The sequence below is a fragment of the Notamacropus eugenii genome, chromosome 5 (assembly GCF_028372415.1).
Source record: "Notamacropus eugenii isolate mMacEug1 chromosome 5, mMacEug1.pri_v2, whole genome shotgun sequence".
Classification (NCBI taxonomy): Eukaryota; Metazoa; Chordata; class Mammalia; order Diprotodontia; family Macropodidae; genus Notamacropus; species Notamacropus eugenii.
The window spans coordinates 170454580-170473128 of record NC_092876.1 but is presented as its reverse complement, the minus strand read 5'-3'; the positions used below and the strand labels follow the sequence as shown (position 1 = coordinate 170473128).

General features: G+C 37.7%; 1 protein-coding gene and 1 pseudogene across 1 annotated transcript; one reads left to right on the top strand and one right to left on the bottom strand.

Annotated features, from left to right (window-relative positions):
• Positions 1-4165: 4165 nt before the first annotated feature.
• On the bottom strand, positions 4166-7451 carry LOC140509009 (E3 ubiquitin-protein ligase TRAIP-like; annotated as a pseudogene).
• A 5264-nt stretch (positions 7452-12715) lies between these two features.
• Positions 12716-13690, top strand: LOC140509008 (olfactory receptor 8G50-like). The gene has a single exon (XM_072616922.1). It carries the CDS (start codon positions 12764-12766, stop codon positions 13688-13690), a length of 927 nt encoding a protein of 308 aa, XP_072473023.1. The 5' UTR covers positions 12716-12763.
• Positions 13691-18549: the final 4859 nt, after the last annotated feature.

The following is an 18549-nucleotide window of genomic DNA, read 5'->3' as shown; positions in this document are numbered from 1 at the left end:
TGAAAAAATGTGATTTGCTCATGGATAGGCAGAACCAACAGAACAAAAATTACAATTCTACCTAAATTAATCAACTAACTCATTATTGAACCAATCAAACTACCCAAAATTATTTTATAGAAATAGAGAAATGGGGGGAAGGAGCAAAGATGGCGGAGTAGAAAGACACACATATGCTAGCTCTGAACCCACAGCCCATAAAATACCTGTGAAGAAGAACTCCCAACAAATTCGGGAGCAGCAGAAGCCACAGAACAACAGAGCGGAGGAGATTTCTGTTCCAGAGAGATCTGAAGAACTGAAACAAAAGGTCCGTCGCACATTGGACCCAGAGCACAGCCTAGCCCTGCCTTGGCTGCGTGGGGACCGAGAGGAGCAGATCTGAGCTGGTTTCAGGGATGGGATCTCCAGTGGTAGCACAGGTCCCTACACCCACAGGCACCAGAGGTCAGTGAGAGGGTCTCGGCTTGCCGAGATGGGAGTAGGGTGTCCCCATAGCTCGGGCCCCCTCGGGAGGCAGCAGCGGAGGCAGCAGAGGACAAGGGCTCCCAAAGCAGGCAGGAGCCAGGATCCATTGCTGAAGGTCTCAGCGTAAAGCCCCTGAGGGAACTGAGCCCCGTGTGTGTTGGCCCTGCCCCCACCTGAGCACCTGAACTTAATCTCACACTGAATAGCATCCCTGCTGCCACCAAAAGCCCTGAGGCTGGAAAGCAGCATTTGAATCTCAGACCCCAAGTGCTGGCTGGGTGGATCTGGAGGCAAGGTGCATGTGGAGGGGACACTCAGAAGTCAAGTAACTGGCTGGAAAAATGCCCGGAAAAGGGGGAAAAAAAATAAGACCATAGAAGGTTACTTTCTTGGTGAACAGATATCGCCTCCCATCCTTTTGGATGAGGAAGAACAATGCTTACAATCAGGGAAAGACATAAACATCAAGGCTTCTGTATCCCAAACATCCAAAATAAATATTCAAGGGGCTCAGGCCATGGAAGAGCTCAAAAAAGATTTTGAAAATCAAGTTAGAGAGGTGGAGGAAAAACTGGGAAGAGAAATGAGAGACATGCAAGAAAAGCATGAAAAGCAGGTCAACACTTTGCTAAAGGAGACCCCAAAAAAATGCTGAAGAAAATAACACCTTGAAAAATTGGCTAACTCAATTGGCAAAAGAGGTTCAAAAAGCCAATGAGGAGAAGAATGCTTTCAAAAGCAGAATTAGCCAAATGGAAAAGGAGGTTCAAAAGCTCACTGAAGAAAATAGTACTTTCAAAATTAGAATGGACAGATGGAGGCTAATGACTTTATGAGAAACCAAGAAATCACAAAACAAAACCAAAAGAATGAATAAATGGAAGATAATGTGAAATATCTCATTGGAAAAACAACTGACCTGGAAAATAGAACCAGGAGAGACAATTTAAAAATTATGGGACTACCTGAAAGCCATGATCAAAGAAAGAGCCTAGACATCATGTTTCATGAAATTATCAAGGAAAACTGCCCTGATATTCCAGAACCAGAGGGCAAAATAAATATTCAAGGAATCCACAGATCACCTCCTGAAAGAGATCTAAAAAGAGAAACTCCTAGGAACATTGTGGCCAAATTCCAGAGTTCCCTGGTCAAGGAGAAAATATGACAAGCAGTTAGAAAGAAACGATTCAAGAATTGTGGAAATACAATCAGGATAACACAAGATCTAGCAGCTTCTACATTAAGGGATTGAAGGGTGTGGAATATGATATTCCAGAAGTCAAAGGAACTAGCACTAAAACCAAGAATCACCTACCCAGCAAAACTGAGTATAATACTTCAGGGGAAAACATGGTCTTTCAATGAAATAGAGGACTTTCAAGCATTCTTGATGAAAAGAGCAGAGCTTAAAAGAAAATTTGACTTTCAAACACAAGAATGAAGAGAAGCATGAAAAGGTAAACAGCAAAGAGAAATCATAAGGAACTTACTAAAGTTGAACTGTTTACATTCCTACATGGAAAGACAATATTTGTAACTCTTGAAACTTTTCAGTATCTGGGTAGTGGGTGGGATTACACACAAACACACACACACACACACACACACACACAGCACAGAGTGAATTGAATAGGATGGGATCATATCTTAAAAAAATGAAATTAAGCAGTGAGAAAGAAATATATTGGGAGGAGAAAGGGAGAAATGAAATGGGGCAAATTATCTCTCATAAAAGAGGCAAGTAAAAGACTTTTTAGTGGAGGGAAAAAGAGGGGAGGTGAGAGAAAAACATGAAGTTTACTCTCATCACATTCCACTAAAGGAAGGAATAAAATGCACACTCGTTTTGGTATGAAAACCTATCTTACAATACAGAAAAGTGGGGGAGAAGTGGATAAGCAGGGTGGGGGGCATGATGGAAGGGAGGGCGATGGGAGGAGGGAGCAATCTGAAGTCAACACTCTTGGGGAGGGACAGGATCAAAAGAGAGAATAGAAGCAATGGGGGGCAGGATAAGATAGAGGGAAATATAGTTAGTCTTACACAACATGACTATTATGGAAGTCATTTGCAAAACTACACAGATATGGTCTATATTGAATTGCTTGCCTTCCAAAGGGAATGGGTGAGGAGGGAGGGATGAAGAGAAGTTGGAACTCAAAGTTTTAGGAACAACTGTCGAGTTCTGTTCTTGCTACTAGGAAATAAGAAATACAAGTAAAGGGGTATAGAAAGCTATCTGGCCCTACAGGACAAAAGAGAAGATGGGGACAAGGGAAGGGAGGGATGACAGAAGAGAGCACAGATTGGTGATAGGGGCAATTAGAATGCTTGGTGTTTTGGGGTGGGGGAAGGGGACAAATGGGGAGAAAATTTGGAACCCAAAATCTTGTGAAAATGAATATTAAAACTTAAATAAATAAATTATTAAAAAAAAGAAATAGAGAAGTAGTAACAAAATTATCTCACAAAACAAAAGATCAAGAATATCGAGGAAATTAATGAGAAAAAAATGAAGGAAGATCGCCTAGTTGTAGCAGATCTCACATTTCATTATAAAGTGGTAATCATCAAAACAATCTGATAATGACTAAGAAATAGTGTGAAGAAGCAGTGGAATAGATTCAGTACACAGTATGTAGAAATAAATGACTATAAAAATTTCATGTTTCATAAACCAAAGAAACAAAATAAAACAAGATTAGAAGGAAAGCAGAAATGTGGGGCAAAGATTTATATTAAATATCTCCAGTAAAGGCCTCATTTCTCAACTATAAAGAGAACTGAGTTAAATTTATTTGTTTGTTGATTTGCTTATTTATTTAGTGAAAATGCCTTTGTTTTACATGAATCCTTACAAGAAAACTCCGCATGGTCTATGACATTCTGTAGCATCCTCGGCTCATCACCAGTCCATCACTTTCATAGGAAATCAGGCAGTCCTTACTTCATTCTCCTCCAGTCCAATTAGGACAGTAAGTCACAAAAGCAAAATCTCTGCCAGTTATGTCTGGTCTGGATAAAGGGGCAGAAAGGATTGGACCTATGGCTGTCCCACAGGGACATAGGGAGAGCAAAAGTGGGTTCTGGGCTCCATTTTGGTTACAAGGAGGAAAAACTGCACTCTAATCAGGCAGATATTTAGGTGCAGGATGAGGGATGGGGACATCAGTTACGCGAATCAAGACCCTGAACGTTGGAGGAGTTAAAATGTGCCATAATCTGAGCTGTGTTGGCCCTGCTGAAGGAAATTTGAGTCTAGAGGGTGAGAAGAGGCAACAGAGGGAAAGGAAGGAATCATGCTATGGGGACTTTCCTGCTTACCACCCCTGTCACTGGTGCTCATTCTTAAGCCATCATAGGCCTGGTCAGAGCTGGTTGCACATGCTGTGGTAGGGGCAGCTCTCAGCTCTAGAGTCTAGTGCAGAAGAAGTCTCCACTGGGAACCTTGAGCAGTAAGTGCCCAGGTTCTCTGGGATGCCCCAACAGGTGAACCCCCAGTAATGGCATATGATGTACTCTTTGTTGGTGATTACTCTACCCAGTGGACTGCAGGGCTTACAGGAGCTGCTCCTCATTTCTGCTTCCATACATCACATGCCAATACTCAACTCTGTCTCTCAGAAGCTTGGAGAGAAAGGGAGAGCCCAGTGGCCTTTTCTCGTGTGCTTTGACCCCAATGTAGGCCTCCAGGTTATCTCAGGAAAGTATACAACCTAGCCTGGACAGAGGAAATTTATTCCTTGACAGGGTCTTGCCCCGGGACTTTTGCTTTATAGGCAGTGGATGGATGGAAGAGGGGTTTCTGGGTTTGCTTCATCCTCCAAGCCCATCAAAGTCCATTCTTACAGTTTCACTATTTGTGTGTGAGTCTCCCAGGTTGCCCAGGGGCCTCTTCTTGCCAAGGACAGCATTTCAAATGAGAGAGTAAAAGTTTGCCACCAGCTCATCATCTTATTCTGTAGCTCAGTGCTGACCCCCAAGAGAAAGACAATTTACCTTCCTGGGATCCTTGCTGTCTTTTCTGGACATGCCACAAGTTAGAGAGTTTGACTGTCCCAGGCAGTGCTTCTTAGCTGGGATAAGCTTGGAGCTGCGGAGCTGGGCTGGGTTTGCATTCACATCAAAAGAAGCATTCAGATCAATGTCCTCACCACAAGCTAACTGTTGCAACTTTAGGCTTAGCATTTCCAGAGGTGCTGGGCTCTCTAAGACAGGTCAACTGAGGCTCTCCCTGGTGTGGGATGGCAGGTTCAAGATCCTCAGTAAGATCATCATCTTCTTCTTTAAACTCATGATTTACTTGTCTATGTTCTGTAAATCCTTCTGGGTTGATTTCAGTTCCTCCTTGACATTATCAAGCTCAGAGAGTGCCTTTTGTGACTTATTAAAAGAAAGCAAATCCTTCCTTAGCTTATCTGCCAGCTCATCTGAGGTCTTCCAGGCTTCTTTGAAATTTTCATTTTCTTTCTTCATTAATACAGTATACAGCCAGTTGTTCCATGGCTGACTGACCTGCTCCCATGTCTCAGATCATCTGTTCCATCTCTGGGCACTGGTTCTGGAGAGAAATCTTGAGCCATTCTGTGGTCTTCATTTTGTTCCTCAGGTGGCAGGCCTCCTCTTTCAAATTCTTGGTCTCATCCTGCTTCTGCTTCAAGTACTTCATCTGTTTCTTGAAGGCTGAGCTCAGTATTTCTGACTTGCAAAGGGTTTTTTGCTATAACTGTGATGGCACTGATCATATTTGTTTCTGCTCTCAAAGATTCAATGTTGGACTGTCAATCTTTCTTCTCTTTTACTTTCAAGGATAACTGGTCTCTATTCTTTTCCAGTTCATTCTTTTTTTGTTTTTGTTTATTTATTTATTTTTAGTTTTCAACATTCATTTCCACAAAATTTTGAGTTTCAGATTTTCTCCCCATCTCTCTCCTCTCCCTACCTCAAAATGCCAAGCATTCTGATTACCCCTTCCACCAATCTACCCTCCCTTCTAAAACCCCTTCCTTCTCTTATCCTCATCTTCTCTCTTGTCCTGTAGGGCAAGATAAATTTCTATACGCCTTTGCCTATATTTCTTATTTCCCAGTTGTATGCAAAAACAATTCTCAACATTTGTTCCTGAGACTTTGAGTTCCAACTTCTCTTCCTTTTTTTCTCCTCACTCATTCTCATTGCAAAGGCAAGCAATTCAATATAGGCTACATATATGTGTAGTTTTGCAAATGACTTCCATAATAGTCATGTCGTGTAAGACTAACTATATTTCCCTCATCCTATCCTGCCCTCCATTTCTTCTATTCTCTCTTTTGACCTTGTCCCTCCCTAAGAGTGTTTATTTCTAATTGCTCCCTCCTCCCATTTGCCCTCCCTTCTGTCATCTCTCCCACCCTGCTTATCCCCTTCTCCCCTACTTTCTTGTAGTGTAAGATAGGTTTTTATACCAAATGGAGTGTATATGTTATTCCTTCCTTGAGACAAATATGATGAGAGTAAGCTTCACTTTTTCCCTCTAACCTTCCCTCTTTCCCCCTCCATTGCAAAAGCTTTTTCTTGCCTCTTTTATGAGAGATAATTTGCCCCATTCCTTTTCTCTCTTTCTCCTCCCAATGTATTCCTCTCTCACTCTTTAATTTTATTTTTTTAGATATGATCTCTTCCTATTCAACTCACCCTGTGCTCTCTGTCTCTCTCTATATATATATGTGTATGTGTGTGTGTATGCATGTGTGTGTGTGTGTATGTGTGTATAAACCCTCCAACTACCCAGATACTGAGAAAACTTTCAAGAGTTACAAATATTATCTTTCCATGTAGGAATGTAAGCAGTTCAACTTTAGTAAGTCCCTTATGACTTCTCTTTCCTGTTTAGCCTTTTCATGATTCTCTTGATTCTTGTGTTTCAAAGTCAAATTTTCTTTTCAGCTCTGGTCTTTTCATCAAGAATGCTTGAAAGTCCTCTATTTCATTGAATGACCATTTTTTTCTCCTGAAGTACTATACTCAGTTTTGCTGGGTAGGTGATTCTTGGTTTTAATCCTTGTTCCTTTGACTTCTGGAATATCATATTCCATACCCTTCAGTCCCTTAATGTAGAAGCTGCTAGATCTTGTGTTATCCTGACTGTATTTCCACAATACTCGAATTGTTTTTTTCTAGCTACTTGCAATATTTTCTCCTTGAATTGGGAACTCTGGAATTTGGCTACAAAGTTCCTAGGTGTTTCTCTTTTTGGATCTCTTTCAGGAGGTATTTGGTGGATTCTTTCAATATTTATTTTGTCCTCTAATTCTAGAATATTGGGGCAATTTTCCTTGATAAATTCATGACAGATGATATGTAGGCTCTTTTTTTGATCATGGCATTCAAGTAGTTTCATAATTTTTAAATTGTCTCTCTGGCTCTATTTCCCAGGTCAGTAGTTTTCAGTGAGATATTTCATATTATCTTCCATTTTTTCATTCTTTTGGTTTTATTTTGTAATTTCTTGGTTTCTCATAAAGTCATTAGCTTCCATCTGTTCCATTCTAATTTTTAAAGAACTATTTTCTTTAGTGAGCTTTTGAACCTCCTTTTCCATCTGGCTAATTCTGCTTTTTTTAAAGCATTCTTTTCCTCATTGGATTTTTGGACCTCGTTTACTAATCAAGTCGGCCTATTTTTAAAGGTGTTATTTTCTTCAGCATTTTTTGGGGTCTCCTTTAGAAGCTGTTAACTGGCTTTTCATGATTCAGTTCATTCTTTATGGTCTCTGTATCCAAGCCTGTTTCCTCTCCCTGAACATGGCCAAAGAACAGCTTATTGTTAATAGATCTCCTGCCAACCTGGATCTGACATTGTGGACATGTATGTCTTGTAGCAGTATCAAAGCACTTAATGAGGCACACCAGGTGGAAGGTGTGCCCACAGTGGATTGTGGCCATATCTAGGGAGTAGTTAAAGAAGTCTGAGTAGATGGTACTGAGTGCATGGATTGGCATCTTAGCCACTAATGTCTCTGCATGAGGATCCCATCATCAGGGCCCAAAGCAGGTATGGTATCTGAGCCAAATGGGTCTGGTGGCAGGGGTGGTGTCCCTGGGACTATGGTCTCCAGAGCCATGCTACAGCAACTGGCCACAACTATTTCTAGTCTCCCTTCAAATCTGACTCCTGAACTGAGTCAAATTTCTAAGAACACATGTTATTCCCCAGGTGATAAATGGTGAAAGGAAAAGAACAAGCAGTTTTCAGACAAAGAAATCACCTTTGTCTATAGTAATATGAAAATTTTCTCTAAATCACTACTGTTTGACAAATGAAAATTAAAACAATGATCTAAATTGTATATTTCTCTATTGAGATTGAGTTAAAACAAAGAACAGGCAACTTTGCTTTCTGATGCTGTGGATAAGAAGGTGTGTGGGAAAGCACACAGCCATGTAACAGGTAACCATCAATGTGTCTTCAGTAGAACACCAGATTTAAATGAATGCCAGAAAATAGAAATAATATGACAAGAAAGATTTAGGATATGAGGATTTAGGATATGATAATAATGAGGAAGAATTGCAAAGTACATTGTGAAGGGGGATGAGTTATGACAGCTTAGGGCTAGGTTAATAGTGTTCAGAATATACTTTCTTAGTTGCTGATTTCACTTGTAAATATTTTTGCTGATCCTTGGTGCCTAGTTTTTGAATCTTTTGTCTAAGCATTACATTTGGAAAACTTTGTCCCTTTCGATGAGCTCTACTAGAGAGCTCTGGTGGCTAAGGCACCCTTTGGTAGCATAAAATCTAGATTCAGGCTACTTCAACAATGAGTTGAAGAGATCATCCTTTTAATAACTTCCCCAAATCTTCAAACCTCAACCCAAAATGAACTGGTATCAAATGACAGAATTGCTGAGCAAAACAATGGCATTAATGTTCTTTGGCTATCCATTATGGACTTCGAGTTCACTTTATCTCTTCTCCAACAAATTCACTGCCTGACTCACATACTTCTTTTCTACCCCTTCTCATTCTTTGTCCAACTTCCTCAACTACCATAATATGTTAATTTAGGCTACTTCAGCCATAAACAAGAGTGATCATGCCTTTAACAATTGACCCAAATTCTCTGAATCTGAAATCACATGGCTTCCTTAGCAAAGAACTGGCATCAAAGTCTGAGAAAATTTCTATGCACATAGAGGACAGGAATTAGGAGCCAAAAGAAAGCAGTCATGACTTCTTTCCATAAATGGGCAGAAATCCCTTGTGAGATGAGTTCCCATGGCAGCTTCTGTATGAGTATTACTAATGAGGTCCCAGGAATTTTCTCAACAAATATAAAACTCATAATGTACATCAGCAAGAGCTTTATAGACATGAGTAAATGTTATTTCTCTACCTACAGCAGAAGAAGGAACTCTGGACATTGTCACAATTAGAAATGATCAACTTTGGATCACACCAGCTTCTAAAGTATTTCAGAGATGAAGTTCTGTGCTCTGATTCCCACCAACACTAAAAAAAAAAAATCACTGTGCCATGACCATTGTAACTTTCATAGAAGACACTAATTTGCTAGGATTCTGGATGAAGAGGCTTTAAGAGCCATCACTAGAAGGTGAGTATTTGATTACTTTAATATTATTCTTCATTCTACAAAAAAAAAGTTTCATGAAACTCCAGGGGTTCTCAAAATAAAGGATATCTTGGTATTCTATTCTAGCCAATATTGACCATGGCATGGGGCAGAAGATGGGACATAGGTGGTTTAAAAACTAGAAAGAGATTTCAAAGGTATGAGGAACAACAGCTGAGAATTTTAAAAATGCAGAATTTAAGAACTGAAAGGAAATTTCCATCTAGTTTAAGTCATATCTCACAACTCCACCCAAATACTCACTAAAGCAATGGAAGTTATCCAGACTTTACTTGAAGAAGGAGAACCCATTACCCACCAAGGCAGCCCACTTCCTGTAGGGATAAAAGTAATTGTTAAGGATTTTATTCTTCCATCAAGAGTAAATTTACTTCTTTGATATATTCACATTTTGCCATTAGTGCTACTCTTTGGGGACAAACTGAACAAGTCTAATCTCATTATGAGATAAAAATCTTTAAAATACTTGGAAACAATTATCATGCACAACTGATTCTTCCATCCTCCATGGTAAACTTTCACAAATCATTCAAATTGTCCTCGTATGGTATGTATTCAAGATCATTTACCATTCTCATTATCCTTTCTTCAATATTCTCCACTTTGTCAATGTCCTTCTTCAGTTATGGTAAAGAGAACTAGACACAATATTCCAAATATGATTTGAACAAGATAGAGTATGGTAAGTCTATCACTTCCTTATTCTTGCAATCTATGCTTCTCTCTCCATTTAACCAAAGATTATTTTAGAGTTTTTGACTACCACACTAGTTTTGTAATTGTATTGAATTTGTAATCTACTGAATTCTCTGATCTTTGTCAAAAAAAGCTGACTTTTAAACTTACCTCCATATTTTTATATTTTTGGAACTGATTCTTCTAACTACAATGCAAGATTTATATATATTCTGATTAAATTTTGTCATACAAGGTTAAGTCTATTGTCCTAAAGTATTATGATATTTTTGGATCATGTAGTGGTCAAATTCTGAGTTTCTTATCTCTCCAAGCTTTGTGTCATATTCAAATGCAAACTCATCGGTGCTTTTATCTAAGCCATTGAGGAATGTGTGATCAATAACACAAGAGAGAATATCAATCCCTTAAGCACTCTACTGAAGACTACCTTTTAAACCTACATTGACTCATTAATGACTATTTTCCCCTAAGTGCAAATCTATAAAACTGCACTTTTGTCCAATTCATATCACCTCACCTTTTTCATAATATATTTTAATCATTTTGCCAAAATGTAATACAATAAGTGTATACCATTTCTCTTATTGTCCAAAATATTAATCTCTCACTTTATTCGAACGTATCTTGAGACCTGAAAAGCTCTCCCCATGGAGGACTATCAGATTTCTTATCTGCTCTCATAATTCCAAATATGTGCCCTTGGTTATGACCAAACTCTCTGACTCCCCTTTTCCTTACCTTTGAAAAGGCAACAGAGGCAAGAGTTCCTAACTTGATAAGTTCCAAAAGTAATTGGTGGGCAGCTCAACAGTCACTGGTCTGTGAAAAGTTCTATGAAGATTGAAGAGTTTGGGTAAATTGTTGTGAGGAGTATTGAGTTTTGGTTCTATCTCTCATGTGTACTTGCTATATGAACTTAAATTTCAATGTTCTTTAAAAAAATTTTATTTAAACTTTTGAGTTACAAATTCTATCCCTCCCTCCCCTGAACCTTTCCTGAGAAGGTAAGCAATCAGATATAGGTTATACAAGTACAATTGCATAAAACATTTCCATATTAGCCATTTTGTACAAGAAGAACCAAATAAAAGGGGAAAAAAATGAAAGAAAAAAGGGAAAAATAACCTTCTTGAGTCTGTATTCTATCAATATCAGTTCTTTCTCTGGAGGTAGATAGTATGCTTCATCATTAGTCTTTTAGGATTGTCTTGAATCGTTACATTGCTGAGGTGAGCTAAGTCATTCAGAATTCTTCATTGAACAATATTCCTGTTACTGTGTACAAAATTCTCCTGGTACTGTTCACTTCACTATGAATCAGTTCATGTAAGTCTTTCCAGGTTTTTCTGAAATCATCCTGCTTGTCATTTCTTAAGGCACAATAATATTCCATTACAATTATATAATACATTGTGTTTATCCATTTCCCAATTGATATGCATCCTTTTAATTTCCGACTCTTAGCCACCACAAAAAGAACTACTATAAATATTTTTGCACAAATATGTCTTTTCCCTTATTTTGAATGTCTTTTGAGATATATACCTAGCAGTGGTATTGACAAATCAAAGGGTATGCACAGTTCTGTAGCCCTTTGGGCATAGTTCCAAATTGCTCTCCAGAATATTTGCATCAGTTCATAATTCCACAGTTCTACAATTCCATTTGCATTTCTCCCATCAATAGTGATTTAGAGCATTTTTTTTATGTGACTATAAATAATTTTGTTTTCTTTGTCTGAAAGCTGTCTGTTCATATCCTTTGGCCATTTATCAATTGGGGGATTGACTTGTATTTTTATAAATTTGACCCAGTTCTCTATATATTTGAGAAATGGAGCCTTTGTCAGAAATAATTGTTGCAATTTTACCCAGTTTTTTTTTTAATTTCCTTATAATGTTGGTCGGTTTGGGGTTTTTTGTGCAAAAACTTTTAAAATTTATGTACTCAAAATGATCCATTTTATATTTTATAATACTTTGTATATGTTCTTGGGTACTAAATTCTTCCATTATCCATAAATCTGACAGTTAATATATTCTATGTTCTCTTAATTTGCTTGTGAGGGACAGCTCGGTGTTGCAGTGGATAGAGTACCAGTGCAGGAGTCAGGAGGAGCTGAGTTCAAATCTCACCTCAGACACTTGATATTCACTAGTTGTGTGACCTTGGGCAAGTCACTTAACCCCAATTGCCTCATCCTGGGTCATCTCCAGTCATCCTGATGAATATCTGATCACTGGATTCAGATGACTCTGGAGGAGACATGAGGCTGGTGACCTGTACAACCTTCCCTCACTTAAAGTCAAGTGCAAGTCATGTCACCATTTCTCTGATGGCATGGTCTTCTTCAGCAATGAAGGACAAACAACTAATCAACCAATTTGCTTGTGGTATCACCCTTTATTTTTAAGTCGTGTACTATATTTGACCTTATCTTGGTATGTGGTGTGAGATGTTGGTGTATATATAGTTCCTGCCATACTGTTTTCCAAGCAGTTTTTGTCAAATAATGAGTTTTGCTCCAAAAACTTGGATCTTTGGGTTTATCGAATACTACATTACCATAGCCATTTAATATAATGAGCCTCAATGTTCTTCAGGTTTTTTTTATAAATGTAATACATACTGAAATATTTTTGCATACATTTTATTTTGTGGGCAAACAACTTTGAATGTAAGTAATTATATGAATCAAAATTTTATCTTTTTATGTAATAGAGAAATTGAGCACAGCTCTTTCCAAAACTCTGGTTTAAATACCTTTTACCTGTAAGGCTGACAGACTTCAGTCTAGGAAGTTGTAGGAAATTAGGCAGAGACCAAAGAATTAAAATAATTTATATTATACTTTTACTGTTCTGACTGAGGTCTCACTACAGACAGTCAATAATGAGGACCCTTTTTTTTCTTTCTTGTCCACAGATTCTTGTTTATTCTTACCCTACACTCCAAAGGAATGGAGAAAGGAAATTATTCGCTAGTGACTGAGTTCATCCTCATAGGGCTGACCGACCAGCCTGAGCTCCAGCTACCACTCTTCTTCTTGTTCCTAGGCATGTATATAGTTACTGTGATGGGGAACCTGGGTATGATTATACTTATTGGACTGAGTTCTCATCTACATAAACCCATGTATTATTTCCTTTTCAATTTGTCCTTCATTGATCTTTGTCAATCAACTGTCATCACACCCAAAATGCTAGTGAATTTTGTGTCAGAGAAGAACATCATTTCTTATTCTAACTGCATGACTCAGTTCTATTTTTTTGGGTTTTTTGCCATTTCTGAATGTCAAATGTTGGCTGTGATGGCATATGACCGTTATGTTGCTATATGTCATCCCCTTCATTATAGTCTTATTGTGTCCTATCAGGTGTGCTCATGGTTGGTGGGTTGGGTGTATGCATTGGGCCTCTTTGGGGCCACTGCTCACACAGGCTGCATGCTTAGAGTGTTCTTCTGTGAGGAAAATGCAATTAATCATTACTTCTGTGATCTCCTTCCACTCTTGAAACTATCTTGTTCTAGCACCTATGTCAATGAAGTAGTGACTCTGGTTTCCAGCATTTTTAATATCTTTTTCCCAACAGTGACCATCATTTGCTCTTATGTTTTTATTATTACTGGTATTTTAAAAATTCAATCCACTGAGGGCAGGTCAAAAACCTTCAGTACCTGCAGCTCCCATATTGCAGCAGTTGGTGTCTTCTTTGGCTCTCTTGCTTTCATGTACCTGCAGCCATCTTCAGTCAGCTCCATGGGGAAAGTATCCTCTGTCTTTTACACTATTATTGTGCCCTTGCTAAATCCCCTTATCTACAGTCTGAGAAATAAAGATGTTAAAGTTGCATTGAAGAAAGTAATAGAAACAAAAATATTCTAGGGAAAAGGGAAATATTACAATAATGGATTGATGGGTTTAGTGGATACATACCAGAGGGAGGGAGGAAGAGAGACAGAGACAGAGACAGAGGAGACAAAGAGAGTGAGAGATTTACACAAAGCAGATACTCTGTCCCACACCCATAATTGATTAGAAGACCAACTCAGATCTACTTTGGGGAAATTTCTCAAACCAGTAGGCTACACTTCTCTTCCTACATTTATACTTCTATTGTCTCTCTGATTTTCATTCCAGATAAATTCAACCATGGAGTGACCTGCTCCTGAGATTTAAAGAGCTGACTTTGCTATTTTAAATATCTGTATAAAAATGCAATTATCTCAGATGCCCCTGTGTAGAACAATGATTCTTGCAATTAGCAGTTAAATCTCTAAGGTTTCACAAGGTGAATGTTCTTGAGAATACTAAGGATAGAAGAGGATTTAAAGATTTATAAGTTCAAACCACTGTTTTTCAGCTGAAGAAACTATACCTAAAAGAGGGCAAATTATTTGCTAATAATAATCACAGAACAGGTCAAGAGGAAAGGCAGGTCTTGAATCCAAGTCTCTTGATTCTTGACCTTTTTTCTCCTCCAATACATCATGTAGTCATCTAGACAAAGGAATTGAATGGAGGAAAATACAATTACAACCGTAAATACGAATGGATGTGTAAAGGTGTTAAGGATCCATTCTGTCATACCATAGCACATGGTATCACACAGGTAAGGAGAAGTGTTTCTGCAATACAGACAGATGCTGTGATTTTCTTCTTGCCCTGAGAAAAATTGAGACTTTCTTAAGCTCAGTGCCAATAGCAGCCACCAGAGCATGAATTGTGAGACAGATTTCTGCTAAACTGGATGTTTAAAGATAACCATGCTAAAGGAAGATATTTTCAGAATTTTTTTAGTGGATTGACTGGGTTTCTGTGTAAAATTTTGCTCAAGGTTTAACTGTGAGGAGATGAATATTTAATTCTTGCTATGACATTTTAAATAATAACCATAACTTTGTCTATGCAATGGAAGGGATCAAGACTCTCATGAGTTCTGAGGGAAGACTGTGAGCTCTGGGATAGATGAATATTGGGGGGCAGGGCTGTGCAAGGAGGAGATGGAGTAATAGCTCTTGTGAAAGATTTGATACCAGGGAGCTGAGTGTGGAGGCTCAGCAGCCTCTGAGACAGCTTCCTAAGCCCTTGCCTCCATGAATATATCAGCTCTCAGGGACCAGAATGACAGGGTCGTGGCTAACTTTCCACTTGGGAGAATAAATGACAAATGTTGAAGTATAGTACCCCTTTCTTTCTTCATCCTCTCTTGCCTGAGGATGGCAGAAGATGACTCCAAAGCTTGATCCATTTTGGAACTCCTCTCCTAATTTCTCCATAAATAATTTGAATTTTTGCTGTCTGGATAAATCCAATCACAATACCTACTCTTGAATTATGTATTGTCTAATTTTTCAAAATGATGAGTAATAGAACAAATTATGATACATGCTTGTCATATAATATTCCCTATGAAATGAATAACACGGGAAAATTAGGAAAGTGTGATAAAGAAGCATAAAGCTTATGTCTCAAATTTATAGTTTTAGTTAAAATTAAATAGAATGTTACACCTAGGAAATTAAGTCATAAACTATAAATTGAACTTTATTGTGTACATGCTTACAGCACAGTAGAGAAAGTAATAGGAATGTTCCAGAAACTCTTGGTTCTGAGAATGTAGCAAGTTATTTTATCTGTTTGTTTTAATGATTTGCAATTGTTTGGGTTTCAAACTAGAATCCTTAAAACTCTATGTTATATTCTATCATGCTTTACCTTAGAAATGCGTTTTTGAAATTGTTTTTTAATTTCTTTTAGAAACAAAAGTCTCTGATTTGCAGCTTTGCTTGTAGGTAGATATTCATTCAGGAATTATTATTTAGGTTGTTTTTTGAAAATATATGAAAACTTTAGTTTATTTCAGTTCCTTTCAGTTCTCTCTTAATCCGTATTGTAACCCTATTGTATCTTTCTCCTTGAAACTACCTGACATGTAAAATACTTTACATATATGTAGAAATTTAAAATATAGATTTGAGTATGGAGAGGGAAATATTATAATAATATTATTGAGATTATGTATAATATACATACATATATCCATACATAGTTAATAAAGAGAGAGAGAATAAACTTTTGATTCTAACAGATATTACTCTAAAATAACTCAAAACTTTCCCCTCGCCACAGTTCTGGTGCCTTTCTTTGGATCAGTGGTTCTTTAAGTGTGATACAGGTATCCCCAGGAGTCTCTAGAACCCTTTTATTGGGGGTCCATGAAGTCAAAACTATTTTCATATTGCAAAAAGATTTTTATTTATAATATAATAAATATAAATATAACTCACCAAATAAAAGCTCCTTGGGGCACTTCAAGTGTTTGTCAGTGTAAAGAAGTCTAGAGAACAAATATTTGAGAACTACTGCTATAGATCTGTATTTCTCAATACAAGCTTTCAAATACAACAACAGATTGTCACACTACAGTAGCTAGTCTTCACAAAATGTGAATGAATCTTTTGTGAAGAAATGCCTTTTTGTCCCTGAAAATTGAGATCTACAATAATAATTTTAATAAAAATATTGTAATAAATATTTTTTACTCATTTAGTTATTCTTTTGTTGTTCTTATCACAGTAGTCAAAAGTCCTGGCATTTGTGATCAATTCAGACCAATCCATCATACACTTAGTGAGTCTCTACTGAATGTAGCATACTGTATTTAGTCACAGCCACCCACTCCCCATTGTGTTAATGAGGTCAAACTTATTTTCATAACAATACTAAGATGTTTTTCTAGTGTGGTAAACATAGATAAATAAAACTCACATAAATGAAAGGTTTTTTTGGAATTCTCAACATTTATCAGTATAAATAGAGTACAAAGGCCAAAAAGTTTGAGATTCACCACCCTTTACATCTCTTTCCTAGTGTAAGCTTTCAAAGGGAATAGACTGTCACTCTGCAGTAGGTAGTCCATAAAAAACCTGAAGCAATTCCTCTCATTGAAATAACATTCCACTGGTGAAAATTCTATTTTCCTATTATTATAATATTGCAATACTTCATTGTTGTGAATGTAAGTTCTTAAGGGAAAGAATGATTTCATTTTTGTATCTCTAGCCATCCATTTTCCTGCCATGATACTTCTATCTGCTCTACTTCTCAGTCAGACTCATTCCTCCACTTCCTGCTCTGAGGTCCTAAGCTCTTGAGAGATGAGAGCTAACTATATGTAGCTCTTCAAAGACCTATCTTGATGCAATCTTACCATCTTCTTGCCTTGTAGCAATTCTGCTCCCTCCATCGCACATAGCTTTACACCTCTGAGAGTAATAATCAGAATAGTTATTATTCTTAGAAAGAATTTCCAGTCTGTTGCCCTACAATTCCACCCACAATCCCTATAATTTGCTGGATCTACTGGGTCCTCCCTGGCCACTCCTACTATTTTATGTTGTCTTCCTTTTGTAGAATATAAATTTCTTTATTGGGAAGTCTCACTAGCTTTATGTATTTGTGGCTCAGTATTTAACATAGTCATTGTTGCATAACATTTACTTAAAATTTTTTAATTATTCACTCATTCAGTCACTACTTAGCAAAGTAATTTGCACAGTATACATACCTGATATTTGCTTAAATTAGTGGACATCTTAATTATTGAAAAATGTTTTGGTGAGATTTAATCACCAGGGACTGAAGATGACTCCTTTGTGGAAATTGACTACTCAGTACTCCATTTTCCAGGGGAGGGTAAGGAGAGGGTGTGGACAAGTTGGCAAGAGTTTGGGAGATGAGAGATCTTAGTCTCTGTCTTCCACCTTCAAGACAGAAAACATATGGTTCCAGATTTTCTTCAGGGTGGGATGTCACTGTTGATTCTCATCATAAAAATGCAAGCTATTGTTACTTTAGTGCTGTGATTATGCCTTCATAATTTTCTTTTTTTTCTCATGTCAACTATAGTTTTATGAGAAAATTTTCTCAATTCTTTAGTTTTTATGTCTAACATTCTTCTAGTGAATGAAGAATAGATGACAACACCCAGATGTGTACTAGCACAAGAACAACAGATCTTTATCCACATAGGAAACACATTTTTTTTTTGGTAGCAAGATTTTTTACTCAGGCTACTTGCTCTTTTGCATAAGAAAAAAAATAAAACTGATGTATATCACAGGGTACACCAAGAAATTAGACCATACTTTCTACTATGGCTCATCTGAAGGAACAAAGTCCTTTCAACGTACTCCTTAGCCAGAAGACACATGCTCTAGGAACCAAAGATAAGTAAATATATTAACAGAAGAGAATAGTAGTTATGAAAGTGCTGTTGAAGCAATCATTAAAACTACTTGGTAAAGGCTAAGAAATAGAGGAGTAGAGCAGTAGAATAGGTTAGGCACACAATACACAGTGGTCAGTGATAATAACCTACTCTTTGATAAACCCAAAAGCTCCAGCTTCTTGGACAAGAACTTACTATTTGATGAAAACTGCTGGAAAAACTGAAAAATAGTATGGCATAAACTGGGCATAGACTAACACCTGACACTGCCAGACCTAGAGGCCTGTATTGGGCTACCCGAGTCTTTCTTACCTCACCTCCGAGGTCTTCGGTTGGCCAAACCGGATGCACATATGAGAGAAAGGACGTTCCAGAGTCGAACAAGGGTTGAGCTTTATTTCAGGGTCTAGTTACAAGTGCAGGGGGGGTCTTCCTTAGGAGGAAGAGGGGGAGATTTCCTAAGGAGGCTAAGCTTAAGGGATTGGAAGTAGAAGTACAAGCGGGGAGAGAG